At 43.3% G+C, this 16,779-nt stretch overlaps 1 protein-coding gene across 1 annotated transcript in view; it reads right to left on the reverse strand.

Annotated features, from left to right (window-relative positions):
• The window catches only part of WWC1 (WW and C2 domain containing 1), a 66,237-nt gene that overhangs the window by 7,867 nt on the left and 41,591 nt on the right, over positions 1 to 16,779 (reverse strand). The window contains exons 9-15 of the mRNA XM_063413232.1: positions 12,276 to 12,518; positions 10,767 to 10,856; positions 7,967 to 8,505; positions 3,856 to 3,964; positions 2,043 to 2,123; positions 1,076 to 1,162; positions 170 to 362 (exon numbers count right to left, since the gene is read on the reverse strand). Coding sequence (XP_063269302.1) covers positions 170 to 362; positions 1,076 to 1,162; positions 2,043 to 2,123; positions 3,856 to 3,964; positions 7,967 to 8,505; positions 10,767 to 10,856; positions 12,276 to 12,518 — 1,342 coding nt within the window. The remainder of the gene's footprint in view (positions 1 to 169; positions 363 to 1,075; positions 1,163 to 2,042; positions 2,124 to 3,855; positions 3,965 to 7,966; positions 8,506 to 10,766; positions 10,857 to 12,275; positions 12,519 to 16,779) is intronic.

A 16,779-nucleotide genomic window follows, 5' to 3' on the forward strand; every position in this document is an offset into this window, starting at 1 on the left:
TTCCTGATGAGAATTGTCATTGCAAAGAACACTGTGGGGGAGAGACCACATAGCTAAAGATAATCAGGAAAGCTTTCAAAGAAATTGCCATACCTCAAGAGTGTAACATCGTGCCTTATTAAGAAGAGGAAGCAAACACAAAGTTATCAAAACAGAGCTGGGTACTCACCAAACATTCTTCAAGGTGAGACTTATCTACAGTGCAAACATCAACTCTTAAAGTCTTCTGGCGTAAGGCCGGGTAGGAGATGGAAACCCAGAATGCTTCATTGTACACGAGATTGTCGGAAGCTTCCACGGGCCGGGTGCGGAACAAGCAGCTCGTGCTCTCCGAGCAGGGCAGGACAGCCACACGGATGTTCCTGTGGGAACAGCACTGCCTCAGCACTGCCCCACGGCTCTGCTGCTCCCCCACAAACCCCTCAGTGAGCCAGCCTAAGCACTGTGGACACTGCTGTCCTTTCCTATGCCTCGGAGCTGCAGTCAGGTGAGAGAAAAGGAACATCTCGTCACAGCATCAGAGATGTGAAGTGGCAAGAGTTCCCACAGACTTCATCCTTCTGAACCTTGCAATCAGACATCATGGGATCCTGTTTTACATGGATTACATCTCTGCAACCTGTCACACAGCTCACACCCTCATGTAGGTAGGAACAGCAAAAATAAATCCAATTTTTGTCAGCTTATTCAGCACAAAGCTGAATTTAAAGACTTTGTGCTTGGAATGAGTCTAGCAGTAGCTGCACATTTCCCACCCCTGTGCAGGTGTCCAAGGAGTTCTGCAGCAGGACAAACTCTCCCTCTTCACTCAATGCAGGTGCTCAAGGCACTGCTACAATTAAGAACCTCACCAGCCACTGCTAATTCCAGGCAAGTCCTTCCCTAGCATATACAGACCTTTGAGGAAAAAACTGCACCTTCTTTCAGTTTACAGATTTATTAGTTTGTAAGTGTCACCACACAAAGTATAGAAACATTTCAGGAAGGGTAAGTTTCTAAGAGTGTCTTAATCTCACTTTCATTCTCACTGGGATCCAACACAAATATATTAAGTGTGTTTATTTCACCCACTTACACTTTTTGATCTTGTTGTAACAGCAGTGCTGGAACATTACTCAGCTGGATGACCAATATTGCAAATTGTTTATTTTTCTCATCATATCTGAATCAGAAAGACACAGAAAAGCATTATTATTGGAGAAGTCTGCCTTGGACTGAGTATTCCACATAAACAATACAAAAATTTACAAACAAGACAACACTATAACGGGACCATGACTTACCCATAGTTTGAAACAAAACCAGTTTCCTATTACATCAAGTTTTGCTACCAGAACATCCAGAATATAGAACAGTCCAGAACATCCAGAACTTAGGGATTCAGATACAATGGACTGTTGAGTTGACCTAATACACACTGTTTTTCCTAGGGTCTAGCTAAATTGCTGCATTGTAGCTACAATTTTTTGAGAGGCTCTAATGGCTGCAATATAGAAAAGTTACAAGTAAAAATACTTGAAGTACAACAGTGAGGATGTCATGAGTAACCTTTTGCTTTGGATGGCTGTAACAAATGAGTTTTGTATACTTCTTTTTCTCAAATCCTACATAACTTCCAGAAAGGAATTTAAGGAGGATGCCTCTGTGCCTGCCTCCTACACCTTACCCACTACTGTGGGATTGACATCAGGTCAGGGATTGTGATTGCCACTTATTCTCAGCAGTTTTCCCCACCCAAGGTGCACCCTTAAGGATTTTGCAATCCAGCCAAAGGCTTTCTCCAGCCCAGCACTGCCAGTGCTCCTGTTGCTGGTTTGCACCCTCATACCACAGTGTCACCAGTTGATTTCCACTGACATAAAAGAGGGCAACTGGGTCAAGAACCTCTTGGATTCAATGTGATTCTTGACTACACTAGAAAAGGGCATTAGTTGATACTAATAGGACAGGAGAAGAAAACAGCAGAGAAAGCACTATCTTTTAAATCCCATTTATTGTTCTTTCCACTGGAAGGCAAATCCAGTAAAATATGTTGCACCTACCTCATTGCAATTTGCACTTTGGCTGTTCCAACTGCTTCTGTATCGTCACTGTCAAACACCATCACTTCTGACACACACGGTCTGAAAGGAATCAAGACAATTAAGGATTTGATTTGCCTCTTATTGAAGTGTTTGCATTTAGGTGATACAAGATATTTTCCCTTCCATTCAGTGGCTTGGTATATGAATTTTGTAAAATTAGCAGCTAAAAGAAAGCCCATTTAAGAAGTAAGTGCAATCAGCCTTAGAGGTATGTATTACAGTGCTTATCAGCAGAAAGTCATATGTCTTCCCTCTTCACTGCCAAAAGAAAAAAAAAGCCACACAAAAGACTGCAAAAATAAGGCAGTGGGGGATTTTTAAAGGGTTCCCTTGACTGGTTTTTAGTAAAAACGGCTGACTGCCCAGCAAGAGAAATACGACTTAACAACTGCAATCCTGTCCTGCATCATGACAGCAAAAATTCTCAACTTTTATTAGATTTAAGTAATTCCTTTGTTTCTTTAAGAAATCAAACTTTCTTAAGCACATTAAAAGTGACAGAGTACACTGTCTGGCCTTGCTGGAAACAGCTATTCTGCATCATTTCACTCCAAATGTATTCCTCCTCCCAAGTTTTATGCACTGAAAGTCCCAAAACTACATTCATTGTCTAATTGACTAAGAGGCTATGTTGTAGCACATGAAAACAGGATTAGCATTCTTCTCTTCTAAGTGTTTTCCATTTTACTGCTTAGCACTCTCTAGCATTTTGTTACATTTCAGCTGCAGAGGGTGGCTCATCCCACCCTCCCCACTTGGACAGGCACCAAAATGACACTGTAGGCACCACAGGGGCTGGCAAGCTGATAACCCAAACAACACTAACATCAGACATGTGAGTGTGCGTGGGATGCCCTCTGTGATTGTCCCACTCCCCTCTCCACAGAGTCCCTACCCCACTGAAGGGACACAGGGACCCTGGGACTCCCAACTGTCTGACTGCTTGAGCCCAGGGGCTCTGATTTACACAAGCTTTGCACTCCCTTGTCAAAGTGAACTGTGCCGTGAACATAAAAATCACTCATTTATCTAGAGAATTAATGAAGATAACTAATGAATGGGGGGAATCTGAGATGAGTGGTATTTCACCTCTACAGTTGTGTTTCACAACTAACAACCCTATAATTCACCTCAATGCTAATAAAAAAGTAGGAAAACCCATACTAGATGCAGCCAAACCAGGTACAGATAAGATCAGTACCTCCCAGTGAACTTTTTGAGTAAACCCCCCCAGACAATTCAAAAAGCCAGCAAGAGCAGTGACTCCCAGCTGTGCCCTTGTCCCTTAGTGGGACAAGTCTTGTGGGCATCACATCCTGCTCTTGCTCCAAGCACTTGGGAACTGAATCACTGCACGTGCACATCCATCAGGCAAGTTCAAGGTGCTTCTGCTCTCTTCCTTAAACATCCCAAAGTCTCCTCACACTGACTGAGGGCTGTCACTGACTGAGAGGAGGGGAGCTTTCCACCTGCCAGATGGCTCCACTTCCCCCCACCAAGCAGCACAGCTTAGCAGCACCTTCACAAACAGGCCAGCTGTTCAAACAGCTCTCTGTGAGCTTCCTTTCAGCTGCTGCTATCATGGGGAGCACAGGTCATTTTGATAATCAAATTCAACCTACTCATAGTTTTTTCAGAAGCATTGAGAAACCCGAAATTGAGAAGTTTAACCACCACATTACAAAGAAAGGTCATAACCAGCAGTGTGCCAGCTGACTTTTGTGCACAGCCGAGTCCCTGGCTTTGTCCTGGAGAGAGATCTGATGTGTACCTTTGTACAGACGCCTCGTACACGCCGCTGTCTCCAGCAACAGACTCATCCGACACCGCCGCCGACACGCCCGCCACCTTCAGCGCCGGCCCTCCAGCCGTGTTCAGACCTACCACAAAAGCACAAGGAAAACCAAAAGCAGGGTTAATGAAAACAAACTGGATAAGCAGCAGCTTTTCTTTTTATCCTCCCCTCGAATTGCATTTTTTCCCCCAGCCAGGTATTGTTAAGCAACAGCACATTTCTGAAGACAGAGAGGACACAGGTAGGGCAGGCTGAGCTCAAAGGTGGCCTTGAAGAGAGAGAAGTGCCAAACTGCCCTGGAGAACAAAAAGTCCAGGGAAAACAGGAGGAATAGGCTGTGTGGTGGAGTTGAGAGAGGGTTTCATTGCACAGTGAGTGCCCACTTATCCCCTGGGCCCTGCAGCAGTGTGAGAGCTAAGGTTACACACGGGTTGGGCCCAGTGTGTTACAGCTGCCTGCCCTGGCACCTCCCTGGGCACGGGTCCTTGCAGGAGATGCCAGGAGAAGGTTCCAAAACTCTGCAAAGGCAGGGAAGTACCCATGACACAATGAGCAAACATTCAGAAGCAGCAGCACAAATTCTAGTGAACTTATAAATATGAACCAATAAACCAGCTCCTACTGCAAGGCACCCTTAGGCAGGCAGCAGTCATTCTGCTCCCAGCCACGGTGGCTGGGCAAGCACTGCTGACCAGGCTCTGGCCAGGTATGGATCACGTGGAGCTGCATATCCCACCTGGAGAGCTTATACCAAGTTTAGCTTCAAGGTGGGAACAGCAAAAAAACACCACCTAAATTCAAAATGTTTGTGTACACAGGACAAAGGCAGGTCCAGAAAGACCAGGTTAACCAGGTGAACATGGAGAGAAAGAGAGTTATAGGATTGAAAAGAGCAGTCATATGCAGGAATGCAGGGAAAAGGAGATAGAGAAACCAAAGAAGGTGAAGCAAGTTTTGCACAGAGGTGTTATCTCACATAAATTTCTTGTGCTTCAAAACAGGAAAGATTCTCCCTGGAAAACTGCATATTCTGCATCTTTCCACTTGAACATTTCACTGGAGAGGAGCTGCAGCCAAGAGTCTGGAGAGCTCCATCTGCCAACGTGGCTAACGAGTGCTGGGCCATACCCAGCTCTTGGCTCTCGTCCTCAGGGATGTGGAGACCTGCTCCAAGAGTGAGGAGGTGCCATGTGTCACCCTGGGAGCAGCTGGAACCCCACAGCAGCACAGCAGTACACTCCTCTCCAAGGGGCTTTTGCTCTTCAGAAGAGGTCCTTCTTTCCCATAGACTTAGACAAGCACATGCCCCCAAAACAATACATGGTTTCCAATGCGTATTTTCTTTATCACAAAGCAAGTTTGGGTTTTGATTAGTTTTCTGGGGTTTGATTTTGTTTTTTCAGATTTTTTGGGTGTTGTTTTCTTCACGGTCTCACAAAGCCACTTAAAGAATTAAATCCAGCTTTGAATAAACTGGTGGAAAAGTGTGCAAGGGTTATGGAATAACATAAGGACTTGTAAACCAACAGCAGAGGGTGCTACAGGTAACCCCAATCCTTTGAGACACCTGGGCCATTTCAGGCCCACTTATCCATGGATTTTTTGACACTACCACCAAATGGCATTTCTCATCTTGGTACTCCCATGGAACCACTGGACAGAAATAGAACGTCCAGACCTTGTCCCCATAGGCCAATCCACATGAATAGAAGTTAGACTGTAACACAATGTCTCAGTCATTAACTAAAACAAATGGATCCATTTAACACTGGCATTCCCACTTTAATCCATCCTGCCCCCTGCCAGGTGCCAGGGCTATGCCCCCGTGGATCATAGGCTGTGCTAGAGATGCGTGGGCAGGGTCAAAACTTCTTTCCTCAATGCTCCTTCACACCTTCTAGTCCGTGATTTTAACAGGAAAATAACTTCCTGATTCTTTGAGTTTGACACACCGAATGCTGCTCTGGGAATCCCTTTACATGGAAAGGCACTGCAGGTTGGCCTCCACACACCAAACCTCTCTTTTTCCCTCAGTTCCCAATGCCATGGAGTCATTCCAACCCAGAGAGCCTCATTCTTCACCACCTTTCCCGAGCACCTCAGGGCCAAGGGGGTGAATACACAAAGTGCACAACAGTGAAGAGAACTCTGTACAGCAGAGAGCTACACTGTAAAGCTGAATAAAGATGAATGGTTCCCTGACAACAATTCCAGCCACCCCTTGCCTTACTCGTTTTGCAAAAGATTTGGAAAACTCAACCCTTTCATGCAGCTAATTAACACAAAATTTGGACTTTTAGTTTTTAGCCCTAAGTGTCTGTAGTGATATCACACTAAGAAAGTTTATGGAAGAGTTCAGAACTGACTCAACTCTCCTCCATTTTTCCAAGCAGGTGGACAACACTGCCTGTGTTGTTTCACCCTTTTTTTTTCCACTCACATCAAGAATTTGCAGTTTGCTCTTCTCTTCCTGCCATTTGCCCTTCCATGGGCCTTGAAGAGCCACATCATGCACTGTCCTCGCATCCAGACTATTTAATCAGAGAATGCTGAACTCTTGTCAGATTCCAGGCTTTGCTATTAGTTTCCCCTAAATTGCTCAGGTGTTCAGGTGAGAAAGGAACCTTATTTCAGTTTCAAAGCTAGAGGAGGTTCTGCTCTACCAGAAGGCAGCAGCAAAGCCCTCAGATGTACTGTTCAGCTCTGCTTCCAGGACACGTGAGCGTGCTTTGCCCAGGACTGACCACTCCAGAGCCAGCCCCTGCATTTCGGGTGTTACACTGAACCCCCACCCCCAAAATGCCTGAGGAGTAGAATCTCATCTCGTTATTGCCCTGAAATAAACTACTTATGGTGATTATTTTGTCTGCTGACTGGCTAACAGCAGTAATCACTTAATCTGCTTAACACCTGAGCTTTCACTTTAACAGCCTTGGCAAATCTTGAAGAGCTAAAAAGGTTAAAACTAATCAGTGCCCAGTTCTAATAAGAATAATTAGTGTTTCCTACTCAAATGCATAATACCTCTTGCTTGTAGGAAAATGGTAGCTCAAAGGGGAAGATTTGCACTTGTGTTTTTTATTGTGCTTTAAATAGTGTCAGTCTTCTTATTGCAGAAGGCAGTGATAACATGGTACTAGTTCCCTTTATTCACAGGCTGTTCAATAATCCCACGAAAAACAGAAGCAAACTGTACTGCTGGTTCATAGGACTATAGCCTGCAAGTTTATATTGCCTTTAAAGCTCTTCCTCACTGCAGCTACAAATCCAGTCCTTTCACTCATTGGATTTAACCCAACTACAGTCACAAGGGCTTCAGACAGGCCCCAGCACTGTGCCTTGGCTGTGCCAACTGCTTTCCATCCGCTTCAGCCCATCTATTCCAAAAAAGGATGAACCCTTCCCACCCACCAACAAGCTATATGCATATATGAGAACATCCACTATCTCTAAATGTCTTATTTTATCATGCTTACAATCTAAACACGTTTTTGTTGCTAAGAGACCAAAACAGCAGAATCTGAGCACAGCCTTGACATGTCTGTTCAGCTGAAATTAATAAATTCATTGCCACTGATTTACTGGAAACCAGAGCAGGATCTTATGCACATCAAGGTGGTGGGGAAGGATTATTATTACTATAATTTGTTAACTGTTAAGCTAAATGGCTTTTCCAGCCCTCCTCAGAAGCTTGGTCAAAAACTTTGCATCAGTATGGCACTGTGTGTCTCCTAGACCCAAAACAACAGGTGACATTCTGAACAGTTCAGTGTCAAATCAAACCAGGAATCCCACCACGACTATTTACATCTGCACATGAAATTCCTGTGCATTTGTGTCCACATGTATCTGTCTACAAGAAAAACACACCTAAATCAGTCTCCTGCAAGACTCATTAGATCAGTATTTTTGTGTACAAATTAAAATACCAACCCTCCCTCCCAAACAAGACAGAACACAGAGTTGAAAACATTTTTGAACATAAAGCTAACAAGATGACAGCTTCTGAAACCCTTGATTCTCAATGCTTTATGAATGACATTAAATATAAATGCACGCAGTGCATAAAAACCTTTTCTTACCATACCTTGACCTAGATGTTTATCTCCTGCTCGAGGCTCTTCCAGTCTACAGTTGCCATTCCCGGTGCTTAGGGTGAGTTCTGCCAGATTTGCACTTATCTCTGCATCATCAAAATCCATATGGCTTGAAAAGGCATCACCAGTTAGGAGTGGGTCTATCACCAGTGGAGAGCAAGGTGGGGATGGAGAAGAGAGAGACGACCTTGGGGACAGTGATGTCATGGATTTGGGAGTACCAGACAAGGACCTCAGAGCCTGCATGCGGCTCGTGGTGTCTGCTTTTTGAGTTTTTGCTACTTCATTCTCATGAATAGTGGTGATACAGCCTGATGGCCTAAACCCAGTGGCTCCTTCCAAGAGCAAGTCAAGCTTGTTTTGATATTCTGAGTCCAACTGCTCCAACTGCTCCAGGTGCTCGTAGTAGAGATCAGTGAAACTGGCTGAGGTGGACGAATCCTGGCTGGAGGTGGCCAGAGACCCTCTGCTAGATGCAAGAGAACCGGGGCTGCTGCTCGAGGAGAGGGAAAGCATGCTGGTGGAGAGACTGAAGGAAACAAGTCAGAAAACCATGACGCTGTATCTTCTGATTTCTCATGAAAACACTGCAATGTCACCACATCTCTAAGCCCACAGGGTGTTGCTTTGTTAGCTCAGGCCACACGCATTAGTCCCCAGAGCAATCCAAAACCACAGTGTGTACAGGAGAAATGGTGGGTCACTGCTTGGTGAAACAGCATCAATCATACACATTTTTCTACTCACCATATCAGACTCCTAAGAGTCCTTGTTTAGCCAAAACAACTCTAATGAACACTTTCAAACCAATTAAAATTAGTGCCATCCCCCTTCTCCCGCATCTCTCTGGAAAGTATCTATGGCTCCTGTTAATCTCCAAAGCAGACCACAAAAGCCAGCAAGGCCCATGCAAGAAGATGAAGTTATTGCAATGAACTGTCTGACCATATGGAAATTTTCTTGCATTTGCCTCTATCTTGGACCTGCAGCCAAAAGGCAATATCACAGCTGCCTGGAACTGGCCCTCAGAGATCACAGCAGCCAGCAGTTCCCAGAAAGCTGGCAGGATTTATCCATGTGAAAGACTGCTACACAGAATCCAGGGCCAAGAGAGCAAGGGAAAAAATTGGGGCTGGGTTGTGAAATCAATTCACATGCCTTATTTATCCCTGGAGTTCTAGGTTCAGAACACAACTGACAACAAATTAAGTTTAAGCAGGTGCTGAGTAGAAGTCTGTTCAGAGAAAGTCCAGACACCACAGCACAGTTTTCTGCTCAGGAGACCCAATATTCCAGTACTGACTACAACATGTACCATGTCTAGAAATTCCATTTAAACCAACACTCCTGCTCTGTATATTGAAGACCTTGGTCATTATTGACCCTCATTTCAGACAGGGATTAGCTATTGAAAAATTTCTGAACATGTATAAGTGGCTTAAATTTCCCCACTGAAAAACAGTGAGATATTAATAAGCCTAATAATCCCTTATTTATTATTTATAGGGTAAAAGCTGGAAGCTACATTTCTATAATTATGTCCATGACCTTATGAGAAAAGGGCAAGTATGCTGTATTTAGCATAATTTTGGCAGAAAATATCTTCTGACAGATGTGCACTGCATCACATTTGTTTAAAAAAGCTTCTGATAGATGTTTTTGCATACTGGCAGTATATACACATCTGTTGAAGCCTAATGAATTTACAGCTTTTCAGTGTACTTTACTGTGAAAAGGGAGGGGGTTTAAATTAATCTTTTCCCTATCAAAAAACTGGGCTCAACTTCCTTTTCTACAAGTATTTGAATGCCAGACATTTTGCATTATGGGGTTAATAACAAACACTTATTCTTATGAAGGAGCATGCCAAGAACACTGGGCACACGGTTAGGAAGAAATTAGTTTCACATGCTTCTTGGTCACCTCAAAAGATCCCTAATCAGCTAGGTGAAATGAAAATATGATGCATTTCCACTGCATAAAAGCCTCACAGATAGCTATTCTCCATGCTGGCTTATTTACATGTCAGTCTTGCACTATGATTTCTTTCCAGTCTTTTCGGTGTCATCTTCACAAAATGAAACAGAATCCAAGTGGAGCAGAAGCTACAAACAGAGTAAATTCAGTACACACTGGTAGGAAAAAGCCTCAACCAAACAAAAACCCCACCAAACTTTCTTGCTATCAGAATGATAAAAATATAGCTTTAGCAAAATGATTTGGCCTTAGTGCCTGCAGTCATGCATTAGTCTGGAAATAGCAAAACTACAGCCTGAACTGGAAGCCATTCTCCATACCATTTGAACCACAACAGATTCAGGGATATCTCTATATATTGTCCACATTGCAAGCAACAGCACACTTGGCATTAGAGAAATATGATCATTCATACATTAACGTGGAGTTGCATTAGTAAGATTCACTCCACTTTCTGTCTATTAAGCTGTTTTTAGCATACTTTATTAATGTAATACTTCAGCAATTCAAACTTCAGTGAATAAATCTCAGCTATCTCTAGTCACCTAAATGTTACTGAAATAGAAGGGACTGTGCAAACTGCTGCTGTGAGACAGAGGCATCACCACAAGCTCGTTCAGCCCATTGGAAAGAGCCCTCTAACCCAGCCTATGACCCTAAGGCTTCTCCTTCACTGACCACACAGGGGCTCAGGTCACTGCTGGGACTGAAAGGCCTTTTAACCCTCAGCTGGGAGCTGGAATTGTTAGCAGAGAAAGGCAGTGGCACAATGTGCAGCAAGAGCAACCACAGCTTCTGGAAAGGGTCACCTACCTCTTCAGCTGGGTGTGCAACATGGCAACCAACCGGGTGGTTTCCTCCAGCTCTCGCACAAGCTGATTTCTTTTGCTGTTCAACTTCAATCTAAGAAAAGATCAATTTACTATTTTGAATAAGGAGTAGAGGAAAAAAACTACTTTTTTTTTTGCCTACAAAAGTTGATAGGAATACACAGGACAGAATTTGGTCAAGATGTGTTTACCAACTTTAGGAACTTTTAAAATGCAGAACTCAGTCCTGAAAACATTCACAACAAGAGAAAATAATTACAGCTGGTACCATAAAAGTTAATGTTTCTAGGGTCAGACCTCAAAAGAGCTGGGCAGATTTTACTCACTATACACTACTGCATTCCCATAGTTACTGTGCTAATAAAAGCATAAATGTTTTCATTTCCTTCACTGAAGTCTATGGATGATTAATGGTTGCTTGATTTAGTTATTAACCATCTCATTACAGCTTTACATTATTTGCTTTAGCAGCATCTCAGCTTTATTTCCCACCTGAAATGGTCTGAGACAAACACATGTGCACGTGGGTGCTCACACCCTAACTGAACAGGGCTCTGGACACAAAATCCTTCCCCATAAATGTGTGATGTCTTTGGCACTCTGAAATGTGACCATATTCCTGAAAATCCCAAATGAAGGTGTTCCCCTTATGGCAAGACCAGAACCACTTGTCAAACCACAGGTACTTCAGGCAGGTAAAAGTGTCATGGCCAAGACATTTACATTTTTTTCCAGCATGATAAAACCACTAAAAGCCTACAGAGAAAACTGGTGTCATCTGGACACTGACCGTGTAGAAGAAATGAAAATACAGAGCCAAAGAGAGAGTGAATGCAGTGTGCCTATTCCATATATGTTCAAGAGACTGCAGCTATCAAAAACACTGCTGAGCTACCCTCATTAATACATCCAGACTGGAAAACACCTGTAGGCAATGCCTAATGCAGAATTCATCCTCCCTGTACATTCCCAGGAGATCTCCTCCTGCAACACAGGTAGAATTAGGGAAGAAAGTTGGCTTTTTTTTCAGCTAGTTTAGATTCACAGGATACTCCCTGCAAGCCCCACAGCCCTGTCAAATACCACATCCTACAGGAATCACATACAAGGATGCTCAGAACAAACAGCAAATTTAAGAAATTTAAAATTCCATCTGCTGACATTTACCAAGGCCCAGACTGCACAGCAAGTGTAGAAGCTGCTGTGAGGTGCTGGCTGCATACAGAAATGTTACACTACACTAACACTACACTGGGCTATTTGAGCACTCTTTACATTCCCATAAAGGATCCATTGCAGGAACAGCAACCTTTCCCCACCAGCACAGTAACACTTGCAGATGGGGTGTTTGGGAGATGAGTTCAGAAGCTTTCTGACTGGAGTGTCCTGGGAATGTGAGGGCGCTGCTGTGGGCAGTCAGCCAGGGGATGCTGCTGTTTGCTCCCAGTTACCTCTTGTCCAAAAAGGCACTGCCCTGTGCCCACTAACCTACCTCTCAGTGAGAGCTTTGCTCTGAGTGTCTCTGGCAGCCTGAAGATCTTCCTCCAGGCGCCTCCTCTCTGTCTCCAGTCTCTCCACCTCTCCTCGTGTCCATTTTCTGGGGCTAATAAATCGCATTTCTTTCAAGAGCTCCTCCTTCTCATTGATCAGGATCAGACGATCCCGCTCAGAGTCCAGCACGCCAGGCCAGGCCTCGCTGTCAAGCTTAGCCAGTTGGATTTTCAGGTTTGCTATTCTGCAGAGGAAAGAAAAAAAAAACAGTTATTCCCTGAGGAGTGCCTGATCTCCTGCTCCAGACATGCAAAGGTGCATCACGACCAACATCATCTTCCAGAGCCCTGAGGAAGGCTCTCAGCTCCAGCACAACCACCCCCAGTCCCCCTTACCAGAATGGTGCCAAGTGGATGTGGACATGCAGAATGAGATTTCAACTCAGGTTTGTTCACAATGGAAAATGAAATTTCTAGCTAACACACAGTGTCCACCAGTCAGAGAATAATACAGCAAGAATTCTGGACGTCAGAAAAGGCAATCAGATATACTACAGGTGTTTCACATGCATTACAGCTGTGACCTCAGAGTAGTTTGTGTGGTGGGTATGATGTGATAATTACCTACTTGTTAACCCCTTTTATGGAAATAACTGTGTACTCCCCATATACAAGTCATATAAAGATCAATGGTTAGTCAAAAGCTTAGAAACTATTTTTTTGTCTTTACAATGAGGAAGTTAATCATATCTCCATGCTGGTACTGCAAGAATCCACCTGTTGATTTAACATTAAGGAGCTACACTACTTCTGGTGCAACCTGCACTTGAGGATGCTGGAGTTGGAGATGGCAATACGATCCTACCAAAATCCAGAGCTGCTTATTTACATCAGAATCAAAGCCTATTTTCATTAGAGGTATCATTCCAGATTTCAGCTGAAAGCCTGTATCACCAGTCCTTCAGCACCACAAGAGCTCAGGGAGGAAGATAATGACTAAAAGCAACAGCAATACAGATGTAGAATTTAGCAAGAGCTTTGACTGACAGAGGAGGAAAGCACAGCTTGTGGCAGGTAAGGAGGCTGCTCATCCAAATACCTGCCTGTTCCAAATCTCCCAAATATCTGACCTGCTCAGTGAGGTCCACAAATGGTCAACTTTGCAATGCAACATACAGAGAGAAGCAGAATTACAGCAGCAGGCCAGGATACAGAACCAAGGGCAGTAATGTCAGTCTTCCCAGAGGAAGCTGCCTCCTTTGCACTCACTAACCTACAACTCTTCAAGACCTGACAGGCTGATCATGGTAGTCTGATGAGAAATAATAGTAAGATAAATCTGAATTAGAATTACCAAGGACCTGTGTTTTTGAACTCAAACAATCCAAAAAATCAAGTGAGAAGCAGGGAATGGGAAGACAGAATGGGATGGGATGAAAAACTTGGAAGGCAAACAAGGAGAAAAGGTATTTTGCAAGATATTTGCAAAAAAAAAAGAAACCTTTCACCAGACTGAACAGAGAGGCAAGGCATATGTGCCCCTTCACAGGATGGACTCAGGTTAATCTCTCACTCAGGTTTAGCAAATACAGAAGAAATGGAAGTGACATATAAAATGAATATGTCTCTCTTTGAAAAGGGCTTTGTGATCTGGTGACAGACTGACTGGACTTAAATCAGGTGCAGCAAATAGTTGCAGGTACTGGTCTGGATTCATCTCTCTAGAATTTGGTTTATGCTGCAGAAGTGCAGAGGATGGTGTGTGCTTCCTCCAGCACACCAGCACACACGCAGGCACAAAGCACATTCAGTGCCAACCAGCAAAATCAAAGTGTGTGGAGTAAGCAGTGAGATGCAGATCTGGGCAGCAGCAGCTACAAGGCTCCTGAATGGCCCTGAAGAATAAAGCTTTGTCTTCCAAGCTCCAGAGGCCAAGAGGAACTCGAGCCCCAGGAGACCCTGTGAAGGATTAGGCTCACACACGCTGACCTGCCTCCACCAGCACAGGAGACAGACGTGAGATCACCCTTCTGAAGAGAAGCATCACTTTCTGTAAACCCATTTCCCACAGCAGGCTGCTTACTCTAATGAAGTTCCATAATTGATAGATATTCAGCTCAACTATTTTTAGGTCGTCTTAAGAGCTGTTTTGTTTTTGAGTGCCTGATTAAATGCAATACTGTGCTGCAACGAAGAATTAACAGTGGCATTAATTCATAATCCAAGAATTCCTCTGTGCATTTTGAAGGGATATGAGTCTAAGAGGATTGGCTGGCATAAATCTGATCACTTTTGGCATACATTTGCATGGATATGGCTTTTCCACTGGAATTTGTTCTCTATGCATTTCCGAGTCTAAAAGCTTTGTTAAACTAACCTCCAGTTTTACCTTTGGTACATGATTATCATTTTCCCCCTTCTCAGTTAAAAGGAGGCTTATTATTTCTATTTTTCCAATAAAACAGCACCATCACAAAAGAAACACATTGCAGAAGATCTGCACTTGGCTGAACATTCCAGCCCTTCAGTATTCACTGCCTGAGCCTGAACTGCAGCACTGCTGAGCCAGGCTGGGCCTGCAACGCTGGCCTCAGGTCACACCACCTTTCTGAATGGCCACCAGAATGAGCAAATTCAGAACAGGAAGCTCAAGTTTTATTTAATTGTTCCCTTTCTAACTAGAAAAGGCAGTTAGATGATTTATTCATTGTCATAACAAGGCTCTTTTTTGTCAATTAGGGAAAGTTAGTACTTTCTATTGTTATGCAACACAGGCATAGCACATAAAATTTTCAGTCTCTCCAGAGCACATGCATCTCCACAGGAGCATAAGATGTGTATCTACAAACAGTAATTAACAATCTTGTATCAGATAAGCTTCTGTTCTTGAGAAAAAAATCTCAAACAAAGTGGGAGGTGTGGTTTAAAAACTGACCAGTCAAATATCCACCATCGTTGTAAAGTTGCTTAATGTGACATTAAAGTATTTCATTTTAGGAGGTTAAAACCCCATAGTTCTAAAATCCTTGAGTCACCACCAGTCACACAGAACCCAAGCTGAAAGTTTAACTGCTGAAGAAATTAGAACAGTGCAGGGTGCAAGTGCTACACAACTGAGTTACTGCTACATGTCTGGAATAGTACAACATAATTTAGTTGCATCTCTTGCAACTCTGTTTTGCAACTCTTGCAATCTCTGCAGCATTACATTGATGCTGCAGCAGCTACCTCCTTGCTGACATCTGGCAATGACAACCTTTTTGACATAATATCCATTATCAGTTTTGAATATAATTAAGCCAAAGGTTTGTCACTGTAGCTGCCCTGTGTCTTTTTTTGGGTTTTACATTATCTGCTCTAGGGGTCTGTTGTCTGCCTGAGCTGTGACAGGAAAGGACATGATGGTGGGGAAGGGAACTGAGTCCTGGCAGTTCTGGTGTGGTGAAGTTCAGTCAGATATTCACCCACATCTGAGCTTTTAGTCTGGTCCACAGCGATGGTGCAAACAGTGTCTCCAGAGCCTGCTTTCTAAAGCACCAGCCCCTTACAGACCTAGTAGTTCTAAACTAATTAATATGGGACCATCCTCATTTCAAACCTAAAGTTTCACCTTTCCAGAGCTAATGTAACAGATGTATTTCCATCACTTGGTTCCTTCACAGTACGTGCGTGGGCAAAGTACTTAGTCTTCTATTGTGTTTTTGGAACATTTTAATGCTGCTGTGGGGACAGGAAACACTTCTAACATCACAAGGAAGAATTTTCACAGGAACAGAAGGTTCCTTGTGAGTCACTATATCCATAGTATTGTTCCAGCTCTAAACCAGTCGAGGTATTTGTTTCTGCAGCTCCTACTAAATACTGTGCCAAAACCACGGTGCTTTGATAGCTGGAGATCTTTTCATTTTAGCATCAACTATTCATGTCCATTTGGATCCATCTTTCTTCATGATAACGTTTTTTAAAGTTTGAGAAAAACCTATAGATAACGTAAGACAAACAAGGGCTATGAGCAGCACGTATTCTTTAACTGCAAGGTGTGTTGTATGCCCCTCATCATCACTTCAAATGTCTTTGAAGTAAAGTTCTCTCTCTTTATAAAGAGCACATTAAATGTGTTCTCAGGCTTGTCACTATTCACTTGCCCCTCCTCGGAAAAGATACAGGATAAAGGAAGAGCATTACTCTTCAATCTGAATGTGTAAAGTTAGTGTGAATTAAATTGAAGTCTTCAGCAAAGCTTAAAAGTAAAAGGCAATTTTAACACTTCCAAATTAACCACTGCATCTGAAGGAATCGTATTTTTAATGTTGCTTTTAAAAGTCACTGAATGGTTTCCATGTCAAGGTAGCTTGGCAAATCTTGGACTGGCAAAATAAACAGTTCTGAGAAAATTGTTCCATCTAAGAAAAGAAATACAAATTTGTGTTAAAAGCAGTTGAACACGCAGTTCTTGACAACTGCCACAGACACAGATCAAATTTTATGCCACTGAGAAACATGGCC

The sequence above is a fragment of the Prinia subflava genome, chromosome 16, assembly GCF_021018805.1.
Source record: "Prinia subflava isolate CZ2003 ecotype Zambia chromosome 16, Cam_Psub_1.2, whole genome shotgun sequence".
NCBI lineage: Eukaryota > Metazoa > Chordata > Aves > Passeriformes > Cisticolidae > Prinia > Prinia subflava.